General features: G+C 24.6%; 5 protein-coding genes across 6 annotated transcripts in view; 3 read left to right on the top strand and 2 right to left on the bottom strand.

The window, feature by feature from the left end:
• The first annotated feature begins 54 nt into the window (after positions 1-54).
• On the top strand, positions 55-969 carry AP-2sigma (adaptor protein complex 2, sigma subunit). The gene is made up of 4 exons (XM_017902473.1): positions 55-240; positions 408-557; positions 621-794; positions 862-969. Exons 1-4 carry the CDS (start codon positions 238-240, stop codon positions 961-963), a joined length of 429 nt encoding a protein of 142 aa, XP_017757962.1. The 5' UTR covers positions 55-237; the 3' UTR covers positions 964-969.
• Positions 970-2207: 1238 nt separating this feature from the next.
• LOC108549176 (heparin sulfate O-sulfotransferase) lies at positions 2208-3687 on the top strand. The gene is made up of 7 exons (XM_017902446.1): positions 2208-2319; positions 2438-2664; positions 2733-2818; positions 2888-3026; positions 3099-3196; positions 3258-3415; positions 3476-3687. The coding sequence occupies exons 1-7, from the start codon at positions 2208-2210 to the stop codon at positions 3685-3687; spliced, it is 1032 nt and encodes a 343-aa protein (XP_017757935.1).
• Positions 3688-3822: 135 nt separating this feature from the next.
• Ntmt (N-terminal methyltransferase) lies at positions 3823-5366 on the bottom strand. 2 transcript variants are annotated; one of them, XM_017902407.1, is made up of 5 exons: positions 5289-5366; positions 4583-4772; positions 4299-4485; positions 4127-4235; positions 3823-4070 (listed from the first exon to the last, which is right to left on the bottom strand). In XM_017902407.1, the coding sequence occupies exons 2-5, from the start codon at positions 4745-4747 to the stop codon at positions 3842-3844; spliced, it is 690 nt and encodes a 229-aa protein (XP_017757896.1). In that variant the 5' UTR covers positions 4748-4772; positions 5289-5366; the 3' UTR covers positions 3823-3841. The 2 variants fall into 2 exon arrangements, with proteins under 2 accessions (XP_017757896.1, XP_017757897.1); XM_017902408.1 differs by having other exon boundaries at positions 4583-4775; positions 5289-5360.
• LOC108549151 (zinc finger protein 184) lies at positions 5292-10202 on the top strand. The gene is made up of 14 exons (XM_017902409.1): positions 5292-5486; positions 5981-6251; positions 6330-6451; positions 6508-6629; positions 6712-6854; positions 6926-7094; positions 7158-7578; positions 7669-8006; positions 8081-8427; positions 8531-8604; positions 8685-8913; positions 9000-9172; positions 9240-9512; positions 10017-10202. The coding sequence occupies exons 1-14, from the start codon at positions 5349-5351 to the stop codon at positions 10200-10202; spliced, it is 3006 nt and encodes a 1001-aa protein (XP_017757898.1). The 5' UTR covers positions 5292-5348.
• A 1335-nt stretch (positions 10203-11537) lies between these two features.
• LOC108549198 (Brother of Yb) overlaps positions 11538-15867 on the bottom strand; it is a 4934-nt gene continuing 604 nt past the window's right edge. The window contains exons 2-17 of the mRNA XM_017902478.1: positions 15509-15777; positions 15222-15421; positions 14989-15124; positions 14774-14921; positions 14548-14712; positions 14038-14190; positions 13799-13951; positions 13494-13728; positions 13283-13426; positions 12995-13176; positions 12809-12934; positions 12554-12702; positions 12321-12491; positions 12057-12225; positions 11811-11990; positions 11538-11735 (exon numbers count right to left, since the gene is read on the bottom strand). Coding sequence (XP_017757967.1) covers positions 11538-11735; positions 11811-11990; positions 12057-12225; positions 12321-12491; positions 12554-12702; positions 12809-12934; positions 12995-13176; positions 13283-13426; positions 13494-13728; positions 13799-13951; positions 14038-14190; positions 14548-14712; positions 14774-14921; positions 14989-15124; positions 15222-15421; positions 15509-15777 — 2778 coding nt within the window. The remainder of the gene's footprint in view (positions 11736-11810; positions 11991-12056; positions 12226-12320; positions 12492-12553; positions 12703-12808; positions 12935-12994; positions 13177-13282; positions 13427-13493; positions 13729-13798; positions 13952-14037; positions 14191-14547; positions 14713-14773; positions 14922-14988; positions 15125-15221; positions 15422-15508; positions 15778-15867) is intronic.

Below are 15867 nucleotides of genomic sequence, written 5' to 3'. Positions count from 1 at the left end.
TCAAAAATTTCTATGATACTGTATTATAATTAAAATTTTGTTGTAGATCTTTCACAAGTAATTATTCAAATATCCAGATTTTTTCATTAAATTTGTAGATATTAGGTCGATGTAATTCGTAATTTTGATAATTTAGGGGCGGTAACAAATGTCATTCGATTCCGTGTATTCTTGTTGATCATCGGTTGTCAAGTGCATTAATCGTAATATTGGTTAGCGTGTAGAGTCAGATTAATCATGGCAAGTAATTAATAGTGTATTAAACATTATTATATGTATCTATTTTTATTCTTATAATAATGAAAAATATAATTTTTCTCTGTTTATAATAATGAAGGTTACATTCTTGCAAAATTTTGTATTAATTAAGTAGAATAAATATTAAATAGCTGTATAATATTGTATAGATCCGCTTTATCCTCATTCAAAATAGAGCTGGAAAAACAAGATTAGCAAAATGGTATATGAATTTTGATGATGATGAAAAACAAAAGCTAATAGAAGAAGTTCATGCAGTAGTGACTGTACGAGATGCTAAGCATACTAACTTTGTTGAGGTAAATTAAGTTCATCATTTATTATTATAATATTTATTAAATATTAAATTTTTTATATTTTAGTTTCGTAACTTTAAGATTGTATATAGAAGATATGCTGGTTTATATTTTTGCATTTGTGTTGATGTCAATGATAATAATCTCTGTTACCTAGAAGCAATACATAATTTTGTTGAGGTATTAAATGAATACTTTCATAATGTGTGTGAATTGGATCTTGTATTTAATTTTTATAAGGTAATTTTTAATATCTAAATATATGTTACAGTTGAATTTCATGTATCTAATAAAAATTTTTTTATAGGTATATACTGTGGTAGATGAAATGTTCTTAGCAGGTGAAATAAGAGAAACTAGTCAAACAAAAGTACTGAAACAACTTACGATGTTAAACACATTGGAATAAAATTATTTAATGTTATTTAATACTATTGATTGAATATATAAAAATGTAAGAAGTAAAATACACTATGAAAAATAAATCCTGTTAGTTAATTTATTAAATTTTATTATATTTTTTACATAATAATTTTATAATGCTTAGTGTGAAAATATTTGCAGACTGTATTGATTGTTAGATCAATAAATTACGCCAACAGTTTATTAACATATATTAACAAACTTTATTATGTGATATTGATATTACCTCACATTATTTTAATAAAAATTTAAAAAATTTTAAAAGGAGCAAATATTTTATACTAATTAAAAAATATCAAACTTTAAACATAGTAAATATTCATATAAATAATGTAATTTTATTAATATACATAACATTATAAAATAAATAAAAATAATTTTTAAATACAAATCTTGTGATGTATGATTATGAGATAAATATTTAACAGCTATATGAAATAAATTAAAATTTGAGTATTAACATTACTGTATTTATTACACATTCTTATTATATCTTATCTAAATTCACTATTTTTATATTTTATTAAATTTAATTAAATATGTTTTAAACAAATATTTAGTATTATATGAAATAATTAAATATATTAGTAAATTAAATACATATTATAATATGAAATAATACAATTCATAATAATGTTCATAATATAGTCCTAATATAAAGTTTATTAATATAAACATTAATTAATAACTGCTTGTTGTTTTTAATAGTTTATTTTTATATAATTATTGAATTTGATGTATTTTATTACATCTTGACAAATATTTTGGTAATACATTAATTTTGTTTAAATACAATCGAAATTTGATTTACGATTAATCGATGTTGTAAGTTATCGAATCGTCTAGTATAAGCAAACTTCATTGATGTGGGTAAATGGGCTTTGTGAAGATAAAATATCAATTATATACACATATATTTAATAAGATAACTAACAATCCATGTTGATATTGTTTCTAGAACACATCATTTTTGTTTTATGCTATTAACTAACAAAAATAAGCAGTGTTTGATTCGATAAAAAAAATGACACTCTTTAAATCTCTAATGAAAGTGGTTGTATCTATACAATTTATTAATATTTATTAGTTAAATAAAATATTTTATAATATATACCAATATTAACTGAATATAAATAAATATCGATATAAGTTAAAAGTGGTAACCTAAAATTCATTAAGGGTGTTTTTTTATTCATATGAAAAGGAACAATTAAAAATTTAATACAGAAAATGATACGCAGAAGCTTTCTATTACAATGGACTTTAGTGGTGATATTCACAATCACTATCATTTATTTAAAAATGAAACTAAATTTTCTGGAGGATCACTACAAATTATTGCGTAGGCGTTATAATAGACAATTAATTCTATTAATTAATAACAGCAAAAATTTCATCCTTTTAATATTTCGTTCTGTTAAAGGTGATGGAATAACATAGGTATCCTATCGTACTTCCAGACAATGCCATCACGCAAGAACAAAACAATATTCAAACTGGGATTGAAGCTAGTGAACATTCTTACAAATCAGCTTTTGATGATCTCATCATTATCTACAACAGGGTACCAAAAACAGCATCAACCAGTTTTGTAGGTCTGGTCTATGATTTGTGCAAACACAACAAATATCATGTGTTACATATTAATGTTACTAATAACATGCATACTCTTACATTGCCTAATCAGGTAATATTATATAATTTTTAATTTATTATTATTTATTAATTCGTTTTTAATTTGTTAAACAATTACAGTTTCAATTTGCAAATAATATAACTGTTTGGAACACAAAGAAGCCTGCATTTTACCATGGTCATATTGCATTTTTGAACTTTGAAAAGTAAGTAAATAAAAGTATTCATTATGAAAAGTATTTATTTTATTTTTTAAAATTGTGTTTATGCTTTAGATTTGGTGTAAGACAAACGCCTTTATATATAAATCTCTTGCGTAAACCTTTAGATAGATTTGTTTCCTATTACTACTTTTTAAGATATGGAGATAATTTTAGGCCACATTTAACCAGACGAAAACACGGAGACACTAAGGTTTGTATCCAATAAATAGAATTTACATTTATTATATTAATAATGTTCATTTACATATATATTTGTTTTTAGACTTTTGATGAGTGTATTGATGCAGGTCAACCAGATTGTGATCCTGATAATATGTGGCTACAAATACCATTTCTATGTGGTCATGACCCAGCTTGTTGGTAAGATTTGTCGAATTATGACAATTGTTATAAAATATTATTAAACGTTATTATTTAACAGGGAAATTGGAAATAGTTGGGCATTAGAAGAAGCAAAAAGGAATTTGCAAAGACATTATCTTCTTGTAGGAGTAACAGAAGAATTAACAGAGTTTGTAGAAATTTTGCAAACTGTGCTTCCACGGTTTTTTAAAGGAGCCTACAATTCTTTCTTGCACAGTAAGAGGAAAGATCTAAATAACAAATTATTTAAATTATTAATAATTTACAAAATTTCAGATAATAAATCACATTTACGTCAAACCACTCAAAAAATTAATCCGCAACCTAAAACAGTAGACAAGATTCAAAAATCTGTTGTTTGGAAGATGGAGAATGAATTGTATAACTTTGCTTTAATGCATTTTCATGCTATAAAGAAACGGCTCATAAATGCTTCTCCTCAAGATGTAAATCAACGATTTGTATATGAAAAAATACGTCCAAAATAAATTTACTTTTCTAAACAGATGTAATTTCTCAAAATTATTTTTGTGTAAAATTAAAACAAAATTTAAATTTGTAATATTACAAACTATATAACTAACAAAATGTATGAGTAATGAAATAATTTAATAAATCCTGTATTATTTTTGACATTGAGTTTTAAAGTTTGTTATTTGGTTTTAAAGCAAACATGTAAACTGGATATAATCCGCGTGGAAACTTATGCTGTTGTTCTTCTTTTATGCAAACTAAATTAGATTCCTGAAATATGCAATAAAATTCAGAGAGTGGACGTGTCACTGATGAATCCTTTGTGTCAATTTCCAAATTTTCAGAACTTGTTATATTTTCCTTAATTACTATGATACCATTAGTTTTTAAGGCCCAACTGCAAAAATTGTATGGAATGATTGAAAATAATTTATATTTTTTAGTAAGACTTACGAGCATTTTTTTAAAAATTCAACTAAATCATCATGCTTTAAATGACCCAAAACCCACTGGCACCAAATGACATCATACTTCTTAGGAGTGAAGCAGAAGTTTTGTAGTCCTTGAAATATGATTTAGTTAATCAAATATCTTTTGTATAGTTAATAAATTTATCGGATATTACCAATGGGATAATAGTTGCAAATTCTTGTAGAATGATTTTTTAATAATGTTTTAGCTACTTCTAAAAATTTAAAATTTTGCTCCACTAGATCAACATATTTAAAATGATTTAATAGTAGCTTTTTAGTTATCCTTCCTATGCCTGCACCACAATCTAATGCAAATGTCTTTAATGGAGGATTTTTTAACTAAAATAATGTTAAATTTAATTATAAAAATATTTTAAAAAGTAATTTAGTAAAAAATACTTTTTAATATTAAGAAATTAGTCATTGTAGTACATACCTCAAATAAAGCTTTCAAAAATTTTGTAGAACTTTTTATATCAATTTGAGAAATAAATCCAAAACCACCAAGCATTCCATCTATTGTAGGTGGAACATCTTCCCAGTATTTGGCAGCTGCTGTATAAAATTCATGTTCTTCAAGTGTATTTCCTTCTTTTTCCATTTTTGTTGATGAGAAATATTATATCCTACTTATTTAAGTGAATTTAATTTAATACTATTTATGTATCAATAATTTAATTATTTAAAATAAAAAACTATCAAAAATTCAAGTCACATGATCGAAGAAATTAATAAATAGTAAATATTTTTTATAATACTTAAATATTGTAACAATTTTTATTTTCAATGAAAGTTTGTTATTGGTTAATATTATTTACAGATTAATAAGAAATTAGTTAAAAAAAATTTTTAATCTTTATTACTAGCAATTAAAATCATCGATATTTAATAAATCATCGATTTATCGATTACAAAATATCGATACAGTGGTTATTCTATTCAGTCGAAATATCGTCAACATATCGATTATTATATGGAAAAGCTTTTTCTACAGTTTAAAGACAAATTTATGAAAAAGAAATATTACATACAAAAACGGTGCAATTTATTTATAATAGAAAAATTTATACATCAAATTTTGAATTAAAAATTACATTGCGCATAGCTAAGATACATAGTGTGCAGTAGTTGTGCGTACTCACTGGTTGGTTTGGTTAGGATAAAATCGATGTTAGTCGTTAGTGAGCAGTTCTGTTGGAATCATGGCAGAAGTTCGGCTTTATGATTCAACAATTTGTCGGTTATGTGCCGAAGATAATGGCAATGGAGAATTACTCTACATAGAAGATAGTGATGATCCAGACTTAAGTTCTATGGTCAATCGGTACTTGCCGCTCAAGGTATGAGTCTTCGAAACATTAGACTCTAACTTGACTTCCTACTTTGTGCACACATACTACCTGAATCAAATGTTTGATATTTCCTTTTCATACTGTACACTGTTATTTACTTTGTCTATTATGTGAAAATTTATTTTAGTGTTTATAAATATTTGTATGATTACAGCATAGTGTCTTTATTAGTAAAATGTTTAAATGATAAATATTTTGGTTATATTTATAATTTAATGTCAAATACCATTTTGTTACAGTGCATTGTTATTAATCTAGTTTAACTTGAATCCATCCTATTTAACAATATTAATTTGTTTTAATCATAAACTTCAATTCAAAACATATAGAATTTTCGATTTTTAAAAGCATTTTTTATAATAGAAAAATATAACCAATAGCAATTGGAATAATTATTGATTTCTTGTTTAAGGTTATTTCATTATAAAAAAAGATATTGATTCCATTTTAAAATAGATGCTATAACATAATTTTGATTAAAGATTCGAGATGATGGCAAGTTACCACGCACCATTTGTCCTGGTTGTAATATCCAACTGGAAGCTACAATACAGTTCTTTGAATTATTGGTGGATGGTCAAAAGAAAATTCGTGAGATGTGGAAGCATCAAGTAGAACAACAACGTAAAGCTGAACGAGAACGTGTTCGTGCTGAAAAAGAAAACACTGAAATTGGGACAGATACATCACAATTAGATAATATTTTAAGAATCAATGAAGAAGACCAATTTGAACAACAAATTATAATAAAAAGTATTATACATTTTAATGAATTTACATCTTTAATCAAAAATTTGATACAAATTTGTTAATTGTGTTATTATTTAATAGTAATGCCAGATGGCTCTATGTATGCTGCAGAACATGAAATGAGTTTACAAATGGAAGGATTAAATAAACCAAAGCGGAAAAGAGGGCGACCACCAAAATCACATACAGAAAACATATCTATGGTTAGCAAATTTAATATTTTTTTTAGGATAAAATATTTTAAATTAGTAAATTTTAGGAATTAACAAAAGGAGAAGCACTAGAAGGAGTCAGTCAAGAAGAAGAAGATAAACATGAAGAAGAAACAGATGATGTAGATGGTGATGGGAGACGTCGTAGAAAGCGTAAAGTTCCGAAAAGGTAGATAAGTACATAAGTAGATATATAGAAAAAAATGAAGATAATTACTATCATTTTTATAATAGATTATGGAATGATTTAGATATATGGAAGCAGTTCAAGGTAAAGAGTTAGAAAGAATATATAAGGAAGAAGGAGTAATTGATGAAGAAGATGATGATGAACCTGATAATTTTGAAGATTCTGAAGAACAGTTAAATATGTCTGTTCCTGATAGCCATGAAGGTAAACAATATTATATTAACATAAAGATAATACTTATCAACTATTTATGAATAATTATTTATATATTTTAGAAATAATTGGTCACCTAGAATCTGAAGAAGGAAAAGATCTTGGAGAATTAGTAATAGTAAATCGGGGAAGAGGACGGGGGCGACCAAAATTGCGACGTAGAAGAAATAAATTTACATGTCAGTTATGTGGTCGAGGATTTCTTCAACGTAGCAGATATATTGTACACAAGTATGTAAAGAAGTTCAACTTTAATTTTGTATGTAACAAAAATAATATTTACTGTTTAATTAGGAGTTTTCATAAGGGGATAAAATATGAATGTTCAGAATGTAAAAAATTATTTACAAGTAAAGAAAACTTAGAATTGCATCAAAAAGCAACTCATCATACTGGTGATGATACTAATCAAGATTTTGATATTAATCAAGATTCTAGCCTTGAATCAAAACGTCATTTATCTGAAGATAATATTTCTAATGTACTTGATCAAGCTTTGACTGAAGAACAAGATACAAATAAATTTTCAAACTGTTCTAATGATATCCAGAAAAATTTTTCATGTGAACAATGTAAAAAGTTGTTTGAAACAAAGGAAGCATATGACTTACATTTGAAAATGGTTCATGACCATGATAAATTATTCATTTGCACAATTTGTAATAAAAATTTCACTCAACAGACAGCTTTAAAACATCACATGTCGATACACGAGGTATAGAAATATATGTGATTAAATAGTTCCAAAATTGTTAACATTTAAAGTGGAAAAGATAATAATTAAATACTTTTTATTATTTTTTAGAGAAGCAAATTAGAGAAAGAATATCCATGTGATATTTGTGGAAAAGTACTCAATCATCCTAGTTCTGTAGTATATCATAAAGAAGCAGAACATAATAATGGTCGTCGATTTGTTTGCAATAAGTGCGGAAAAAGCTTTAAACATAAACAATTATTACAACGCCATCAACTTGTTCACTCTGATGACCGACCTTATATTTGTAAATCTTGCAATGCCAGTTTTAAAACAAAAGCAAATTTAATCAACCATCAATCTACACATACTGGTGAAAAAAAATACTTTTGTGAAATTTGTGGACAACAATTTGCACATAAAACTAGTCTTACATTACATTACAGGTTATTATAAGAATACAAAAATTCTGTAAATAAATTTTGCTGCTAGATAAATAAACGATGAATTTCATACTTAGGTGGCATACAGGGCATAAACCATATACATGTGAGGTATGTCATAAAAGTTTTTCACAAAATGGAAATTTGCAAGAACATATGCGAATACATACAGGAGAAAAACCTTATTGCTGCGATTATTGTGGTCGAAAGTTTACCACTTCTTCACAATTTAAACTTCATGTTAAACGACATACTGGTGAGCGTCCTTGGAAATGTGAATTTTGTGCAAAATGTTTTCTGCATAAAGATACGTGGAAATGTCACGTGCGTAGACATAAAGGAGAGCGTCCTTTTCAGTGTGCTCACTGTAATCGAGGTTTTACAGAACAATGGGCTTTAAAAAAACATCTTCGTCTGCACACTGGTAACACTTTTATTTCATTTTCAACAATGTATTACATCGATATATATATATGTTTAAAATTTATTGTATTCCAAAATTTATTTCATACTTTTTTATTTATTAGGCGAAAAGCCTTATTCCTGTGATGTATGTGGAAAAGCATTTGCAGACTGTTCAAATTTAACAAAGCATAAAAAAGTAAGAATCAAAATTTTTATTGATATTGTATTGCATTGGAAAGATTCAATAATATAGAATTATTATCGAGTTACTTATAGGTACACAGAGAAACTAAACTTTCTGCTATAAGTGAAATAGAAGGATCTCCAATTGGAGAAGTTTGGCAGATTTTACCGAGTTCTCAAGAATCTGATGAACATTCATTAACTGATCAAATGGCACAGGTTATTGCAACAGATGATACATCTGGAGATGGTATTCAACAAATTATATATGTTTCATATCAAGATCCAGATGATCCTAATCAATCTCGGACTTTACATTTCGGTAAAGAGTAAAGTTTTATTATATTTTTATTGATTAATTGATATCTATATCTAATTGGGTTAATTTAAATTCTATGTTGAATATAGTTGACGCTGGAATGATAAGAAGTAAAGAGGAGAAAACAAACGTAAATCAGTCATTATCACATTTAAGTGTGGACAATGATGGAATGCTTTCTAACCCAACTCATGTTAATGGTAGTAGTACCTCAAATGAACGAATAAATATGGAAATTTCAGAATCTGATCTTCAACTTCAGGTAAAAATGAATAAATATTAAAAATATTAAATAATATAAAAAGTATAAAGTAGTAGATAATTTACAGATTACAGATGAAGAAGGTAACCCAATACCTCTTTCAATTCAAGATGCACGACAGCTCTTATCACAGAGTCAATTTGTTAATCAACTTAGTGATGGTCAAGAAATTAGAGTTCATCCTGGTGTGATTCCAGATGAATTAACAGGACCATTAAGTGTACATGTTAATCAAAATTCTGACATAAAGGATGTTGACATTTCTAATACAGTAGAAACAAAAGTAAAAAGTATTTCAACTGTACAAACAGATGCAGAAGCAATTGTAAAAGCATTACAGGTATTACAGATATTACCAATATCTTAAAATAAAATTTTTCAAATAATTGATATCTTATTTATATTTATTTTAGAAATTACAATTCAGTTTTTCATATTTTAAAAGAAATAAGGATTTTAATATACAGAAAATGAATAAAACACACTTCCAAATTGTGAACTAAATGAATATAACTTCATAAAGTAATAAAATATGATTTTTTAATAAATATTTGAAACATTTTTTGTAAATATGGAACTAAAAGACTTAGAATTATCATAAACAAGTTTTGACTACATATATAATTTATAGTGTAATATATTATATTGATTAATTACTATAATTTTATTCATAAATATCTACAAATTTACACTGCTAAAATGAGAAATTATTTTTTGTTTTGACAGAATTGCAATATTGCATTGAATTATGATATTAGTAATTTTACAGACATTAGTTATTATATACTTTTATTGTTATATACTACAAATTTTATCATTATATTTGATTATAATTATGTAATAGGATGAAGATACAGATGCAAATGCTGTTGCAACGATTAATCAAATGGAAGAATCGGAACAATCAACGATCGCTGAAAATGAACAGGCTATAGAATTCACAACACAAGATGGTCAGAAAGTTCGTTTAGTTACTTCTTATCACGTCGATCCAATGCAGCTTGCTTCTGAGTACCTGACTATTGTATAAAATTTGAAAATTATAAATTTGTATTAATAGTTTCTTTTAACCTTATATGTTAAATTTATTCAAATGTAGTAACTCTACTTTATACTGATTAATGGATTTTTAAAATATACTGCTCATTTATGGACGAAACTTTGGTAGCTTATCAAAATCAACTTTTTAGAGACAAGCAATTAGTTACTTATACATTGTTTATATTTTTAGATATTCAGTGGTTGCTATGAACGCGTATGTAAATTTTCATTTTGTTTTAAATGTAATAATCAACAGAATATAACGGTACTAAATATTTACAAGATATTAATAATTAAAATGAATCATTCTTTCTATCTTGAAATAATAAATACTTAAACATAATTAAACATTAACGTGATGATTATGAATATACGCTCCAAATCTACTGGTTAATTTCTTTACACATTGACTCAATATCATGATTTATTTTTCATTTGTAATTATATACATCTTTGTATATTACATTCTATGTTAATAGTTTATTTTAATTATGTTAATTTTTTAAATATATTTTTGTTATTTATTCTGCCTTTTATTTCATATCATATTTTACATTAGTAACTATAACATTAAGTGCAATAAGTAACATGTTATTGTTTACTTAAACATAAAAAAGGAGATTGTTATATTTATTTTAAACAAATTATGTAATTAATATAAATAATATTAGGATATTTAATGTAAATATATATAAAAATAAAGTAACAAAATTAAACTAAATATTGTAGAACAATTGGCATACTTAAGATGTAATAATTAAATGTGAAAAAGAAATAAAAATATTGATATCGTGAATTTAAATTGATATATGAAACTCCCAACTGTTGAATTTGCAGACTTTATATACATTAAACTTTAATATACTATATATATATACTTTATATACTTCAAAATGTAAAGGAAACTTAACTTGTATTATTAATATCTTGTAAACAATCATGTATTTATTTCCAAAGACAATTATAATTGTACTCAATTTAATGCATTTTACGAGCTAGCAAAAGTTCATTAATAACTGAGCGATACACTCAAAGAATTTTCCATGTAAATTATTTTTTTCTTATTTTATTCTTTAATGTTAAGTTAATTTAAAAGATCTTTAAATGTTAAAAGTTATTAAATATAAAAGTAATCGATAATACAAACGTACGTCCTCATATGTAGAGTATGTATACATATGTAATAAATATTTAAAGAAATTGTTATTTCTTCCTTTTTTTTTCAATTGCGGTATTTAATATTTCAATAAAAAGGGAAGGTAACAGAAAATTCATTAATCTTTAAAAATATTTACGAAATTTTGTTTATTTAAAAATTTTAATCTTATCCATTATTATTTAGAAACCCAGCATCTTTGCAAAGCTGATGCATTTGATGTAAATGTTTATTATTTTCAACAGCATGATCTTTTAATAATAATTCTGTTTTTAATGATGAACCAATTAAATCTTTATATCCAATCAATTTTGTTCCAACATTTAAAGTATCTACCCATATTATATTTCCCAGATGTAAATTTACCTGTTTATTTAAGTTTATATTATATTTTATTTATACATATAAAAGTGTGTAAAAGAACATAGCAATATAGTATACCGTTCCAATAACATAAGATCTATTATCAACATTTTCTTTAAACCACTGATATACAGAATCAATTGCACAATTATTCCAAACATATTCTTCATCATGAGGTGCTATACCAACTAAAAATACTTCTACTACTTGCATAGGATATTTTATAAGCTCTTCTGGCATATCTAATAATTTATATACCTAACATAAAATTTATATTAATTTGAATATGTTATACACTCTGTGTCATAATATTCGAATACATACATCTACTTTGTTCAAAATTACTCCAGTATCAATACATTTTACATCTACATACTTTGGAGTATCAATCTCATCCTCTCTCTTAATATGTAAAATTTGTACTCTTTTGAAAGTATCTACTGGTTCTTCTAAACCACATATGTATCCTATGTCTATCGTCCTACATTTCTTTCTACAATAGTAAATAGAAATCCAAATAAACATATTAAATAATTTTTAAGATATTGTTTTTTCTATTTATAAAATAGTTTTTTTACATATATCTACCTGTTTTCGATAGAAGCATAAAACTCTTGAATTTTTATATTCATCTGCATATATTCTGCATTAGAAAATTTTATTTCTTCTAGTGTATCAAACTTAAAATATGATATAATCCTAGCAGAAATATGTGTGACGTCATGTATACTCATTACTCTGAACTTTACTTTATCCTTTCTAAAATAATATTCAGAATTTATTAGCCAATATTCTTTAATTGTTTTCAATCTTTCACTTACACTTGAATATTTGTCTGTGGTGCATCAACTTTTGAAAGTATTTTATGTCTAAATATACAAGAAGTTTGTTTATTGCAAAATCCCCAAGATTTTATGTTATCACAAATAGGATAATTTTCTTTTTTTTCTTCTAGAGCAGCTGTTATAAGCTTAATAAATTATGTAATATTATATAATATTATAATAAAACAAGTTATTATAATAAATTAATTCATGTATATACATAATATTTTTTATAATTATTATAGTCAATACCTTAACTCTCTCTAATACAGCTTCTGGGATTGTAACATTCATATGTTGCATTCTTTTTATTATATGTAAAAACTGTATATCATTAAATTCATCCATCATTATAGTTACTTTGCAATTGCAATTTTCCTTAAACATTAAATTATATTTATTAAATTATATAAGTATTTTTGTTGTAAAGTAACATACCATTTGCAAATTGTCTAGAAGTGTCGAAAATCGAAAATTAAACTGAGTCTTAGAAAGCAAAGGAATTGAATAATGTATTAACCAAGTTACATTTGTAACATCAATATCTGATAGTATCTCATCTGTACATAGTAAAACTGGATAAGAACCATTCATACAAACATTCCAATATTGTTTAATACCTATATTAAAATAAAACATGTTAAATACATTTCAGAATAGAATTAAAAATTCAATTAGAATAAAATAGAGAATTCAAATTCAAATCCCCACAATATGAATTCCAACCTTTTAAATGAACAAAATCCATATTTTCATGAACAAATAAAATCTCTCTATGTTTTGTTAGAAAATTATGTAATTTCTTAGCTTCTTTATTATTTCTGCAAATTACTATAGTTCTTGAACTGCGGTATTCATCACCTAATAAATCTGCATAAAATGATTTGAAATTATTTATTGCACACTAAATATAAGTTTAAAAAAAATTAATTTTTACCTAAAAGCTTTTCATGTTTTTTATTTGAATTTATTATATCTATATTTAGACATACAGATCTAAAAATTGCAGCTTCTATAAAAGATGCTATACATATGCATGGATCATCCATTAAAATAGAAGCAATTTTTTTAAAATATGGTCTCCAGTATGTAGCAGTTATTATAATTTGTAACATTTTATCTTTTAATTCTCTATTAGAAATAATATCATGTCGTTTAAATAGTTGACTTACCTAATAAACATTTTATAATATTTATGTAAATGTTAAAGCAAAAAATGATCATAAATAAAAAAAAATTTACAGAATCAAAATATTTATCTAAAATAACATCACCGCCATCTAAAACTAAATATCGAAGACTTTGAAAATTCACTAATTTTTTATTTCTATTTAGAAAACGTGCTAGAAATCTTGGTGTAGAAATTAGTATCTGACACCCATTAAACATTTCAGCCTAAAAATAAAAAATTTAGTTTTTATATAAAATAAAGTATGAATATATATTTATCTTTTTTGAACTTATTTTAGAAGATTACCTACCACTAAGGATTTTTCTGATTTATCATTGATTGCTGCAATTGATCTTAATGTTTTGTAACTTTGTAAGAATTCAGTACATAAAGAATTAACTTCTAATACTTCACAAGAAGAAGAACATAGTATCAGTGCTGATGGATTTATTCCTTGTGGAAGCTGTTTAAAAATCAATGTATATTTAAATTAGTGTATACTTTTAATAACAAATATATCATTACTGAACTAAATATATATACTATATCATTACTATATCATATATCACGACTAAACTAAAATATATATACTATGTGTATATATATGTATATATACACTAAAATATATACATGAAATTATAAAATTATTAATTATCTAATAAAAAAGCAAATATCATGGACTATAAAATTTCTAAGTTTCTGAATATATAAAAAATAATATATTCTGCCATAAGACTACGAAAAAGATAAATAAGTATATGATATATGCATAATTTTCAATATTAATACGAAAAAATAATTATTTTAAAACAAATATTACATTTGAGTTCATAGCCAAAAGTCCGCAAATAGCAAATCCATATCCAACTGTTTTACCAGATTTTGCTACTCCAATTGCTATAACATCTAAACCTTCTTTTATAGCAGGCCACATATATGATTGTATCCTTTTTGGCTTGGGTGATCTTATCAAAGATTTCCAAGCCTTAAAAACACAATATAAGTTAATTATAAGTTAATTATAATTATAAGTTTTAGAATTATACCTTGTGTATTTCTGCAGGAAATTTTGCATCTAATATAGAATTTAAGCATTCATATTTATCTTTTCCATAGATTAACACTTTTTCTGTATTTTTTTTAAATTCATGATGTAAATGCTTATGTATTTTGAATTGCATTTTTCTTACAAAACTGAGGAAGAAAATTTAATATAATTGTTAATAGAAATAAGATTAATTAATCATATTTTTTAACAAACCTTTCTTTTTGTTCTTTTCTTTCATTATTGCTATTCAATACTTTTGAAATATTTAAATAAAATATAGTTTCACAATTGATTATTTCTTTATCTACTTTTTCACTGTTCATAGGATTTTTTATAAATTGCAACAATTCTGCATAAAAATCAAATAACAAATATTTATAAATATTTATAATGTTAAATAAGACAATTTGTAATGTAATTAAATATAAAATAAATGATTAGATTACCTTCATTTAAATAAACTGCATAATGATTAAGAACTAAAGCTTCACTTAAACATATTATATTACTTTTTATGCTGAGATAAAATTCACCATAATATCTTCCATATTGATCAGATACCAAATAATCAAAATAAATTGTATCAGATGCACTTATTAATTCCTTTGTATATTCAATTGCACATGGGCTCCATTCTTTCAAAATTCTTGACATGCATACAAAAAATATATTTAATTTTTAAATATGTAAATTATTTATGTATATTAATTATTAGATTTTATTGTAGCCATACATTAAAGTTTTATTGTGCATAGATGAATCATATTTTATATCGGCAGGTAAAATATTATATAAACCAACTGTAAAGCTTAAATATTCTTCCAAAATCACATCAGATGAACATATAATAAAATCTTCTCTTTGTAATAAAACGGTAATACCATAATCGGGTAAAAAAATATTATATGTATTTGTTGTATTTTCAATACTAATAATGTATCCTCTATATAAACAACTAGGATGATCAACTGCTATATCTAAGTCATTGCATACTATAACTGTCTGAAAATATTTATATACCAAATTAATTTTTTGTAATAATTGTGAATAAAATCTAAATTCATATAAATTTATTAATATAAATGAATATAA

The sequence above is a fragment of the Eufriesea mexicana genome, unplaced genomic scaffold (assembly GCF_001483705.2).
Source record: "Eufriesea mexicana isolate 0111107269 unplaced genomic scaffold, ASM148370v2 scaffold1824, whole genome shotgun sequence".
Taxonomy (NCBI): domain Eukaryota; kingdom Metazoa; phylum Arthropoda; class Insecta; order Hymenoptera; family Apidae; genus Eufriesea; species Eufriesea mexicana.
This window is presented reverse-complemented; position numbering and strand designations above follow the sequence as displayed.

Coding starts and splice junctions, on each gene's coding strand:
- AP-2sigma (XM_017902473.1), top strand. Junction 558..620: donor AGCATACTAACTTTGTTGAG/GTAAATTAAGTT, acceptor TTTATATTTTAG/TTTCGTAACTTTAAGATTGT. Junction 795..861: donor TTGTATTTAATTTTTATAAG/GTAATTTTTAAT, acceptor ATTTTTTTATAG/GTATATACTGTGGTAGATGA.
- LOC108549176 (XM_017902446.1), top strand. CDS start 2,208: ATGATACGCAGAAGCTTTCTATTACAATGGACTTTAGTGGTGATATTC. Junction 2,320..2,437: donor GGATCACTACAAATTATTGC/GTAGGCGTTATA, acceptor TCGTACTTCCAG/ACAATGCCATCACGCAAGAA. Junction 3,197..3,257: donor GGTCATGACCCAGCTTGTTG/GTAAGATTTGTC, acceptor ATTATTTAACAG/GGAAATTGGAAATAGTTGGG.
- Ntmt (XM_017902407.1), bottom strand. CDS start 4,747: ATGGAAAAAGAAGGAAATACACTTGAAGAACATGAATTTTATACAGCA. Junction 4,236..4,298: donor TTGCAACTATTATCCCATTG/GTAATATCCGAT, acceptor TCATATTTCAAG/GACTACAAAACTTCTGCTTC. Junction 4,071..4,126: donor GAATTTTTAAAAAAATGCTC/GTAAGTCTTACT, acceptor CAATTTTTGCAG/TTGGGCCTTAAAAACTAATG.
- LOC108549151 (XM_017902409.1), top strand. CDS start 5,349: ATGGCAGAAGTTCGGCTTTATGATTCAACAATTTGTCGGTTATGTGCC. Junction 6,252..6,329: donor ACAACAAATTATAATAAAAA/GTATTATACATT, acceptor ATTATTTAATAG/TAATGCCAGATGGCTCTATG. Junction 9,513..10,016: donor CAATTGTAAAAGCATTACAG/GTATTACAGATA, acceptor ATTATGTAATAG/GATGAAGATACAGATGCAAA.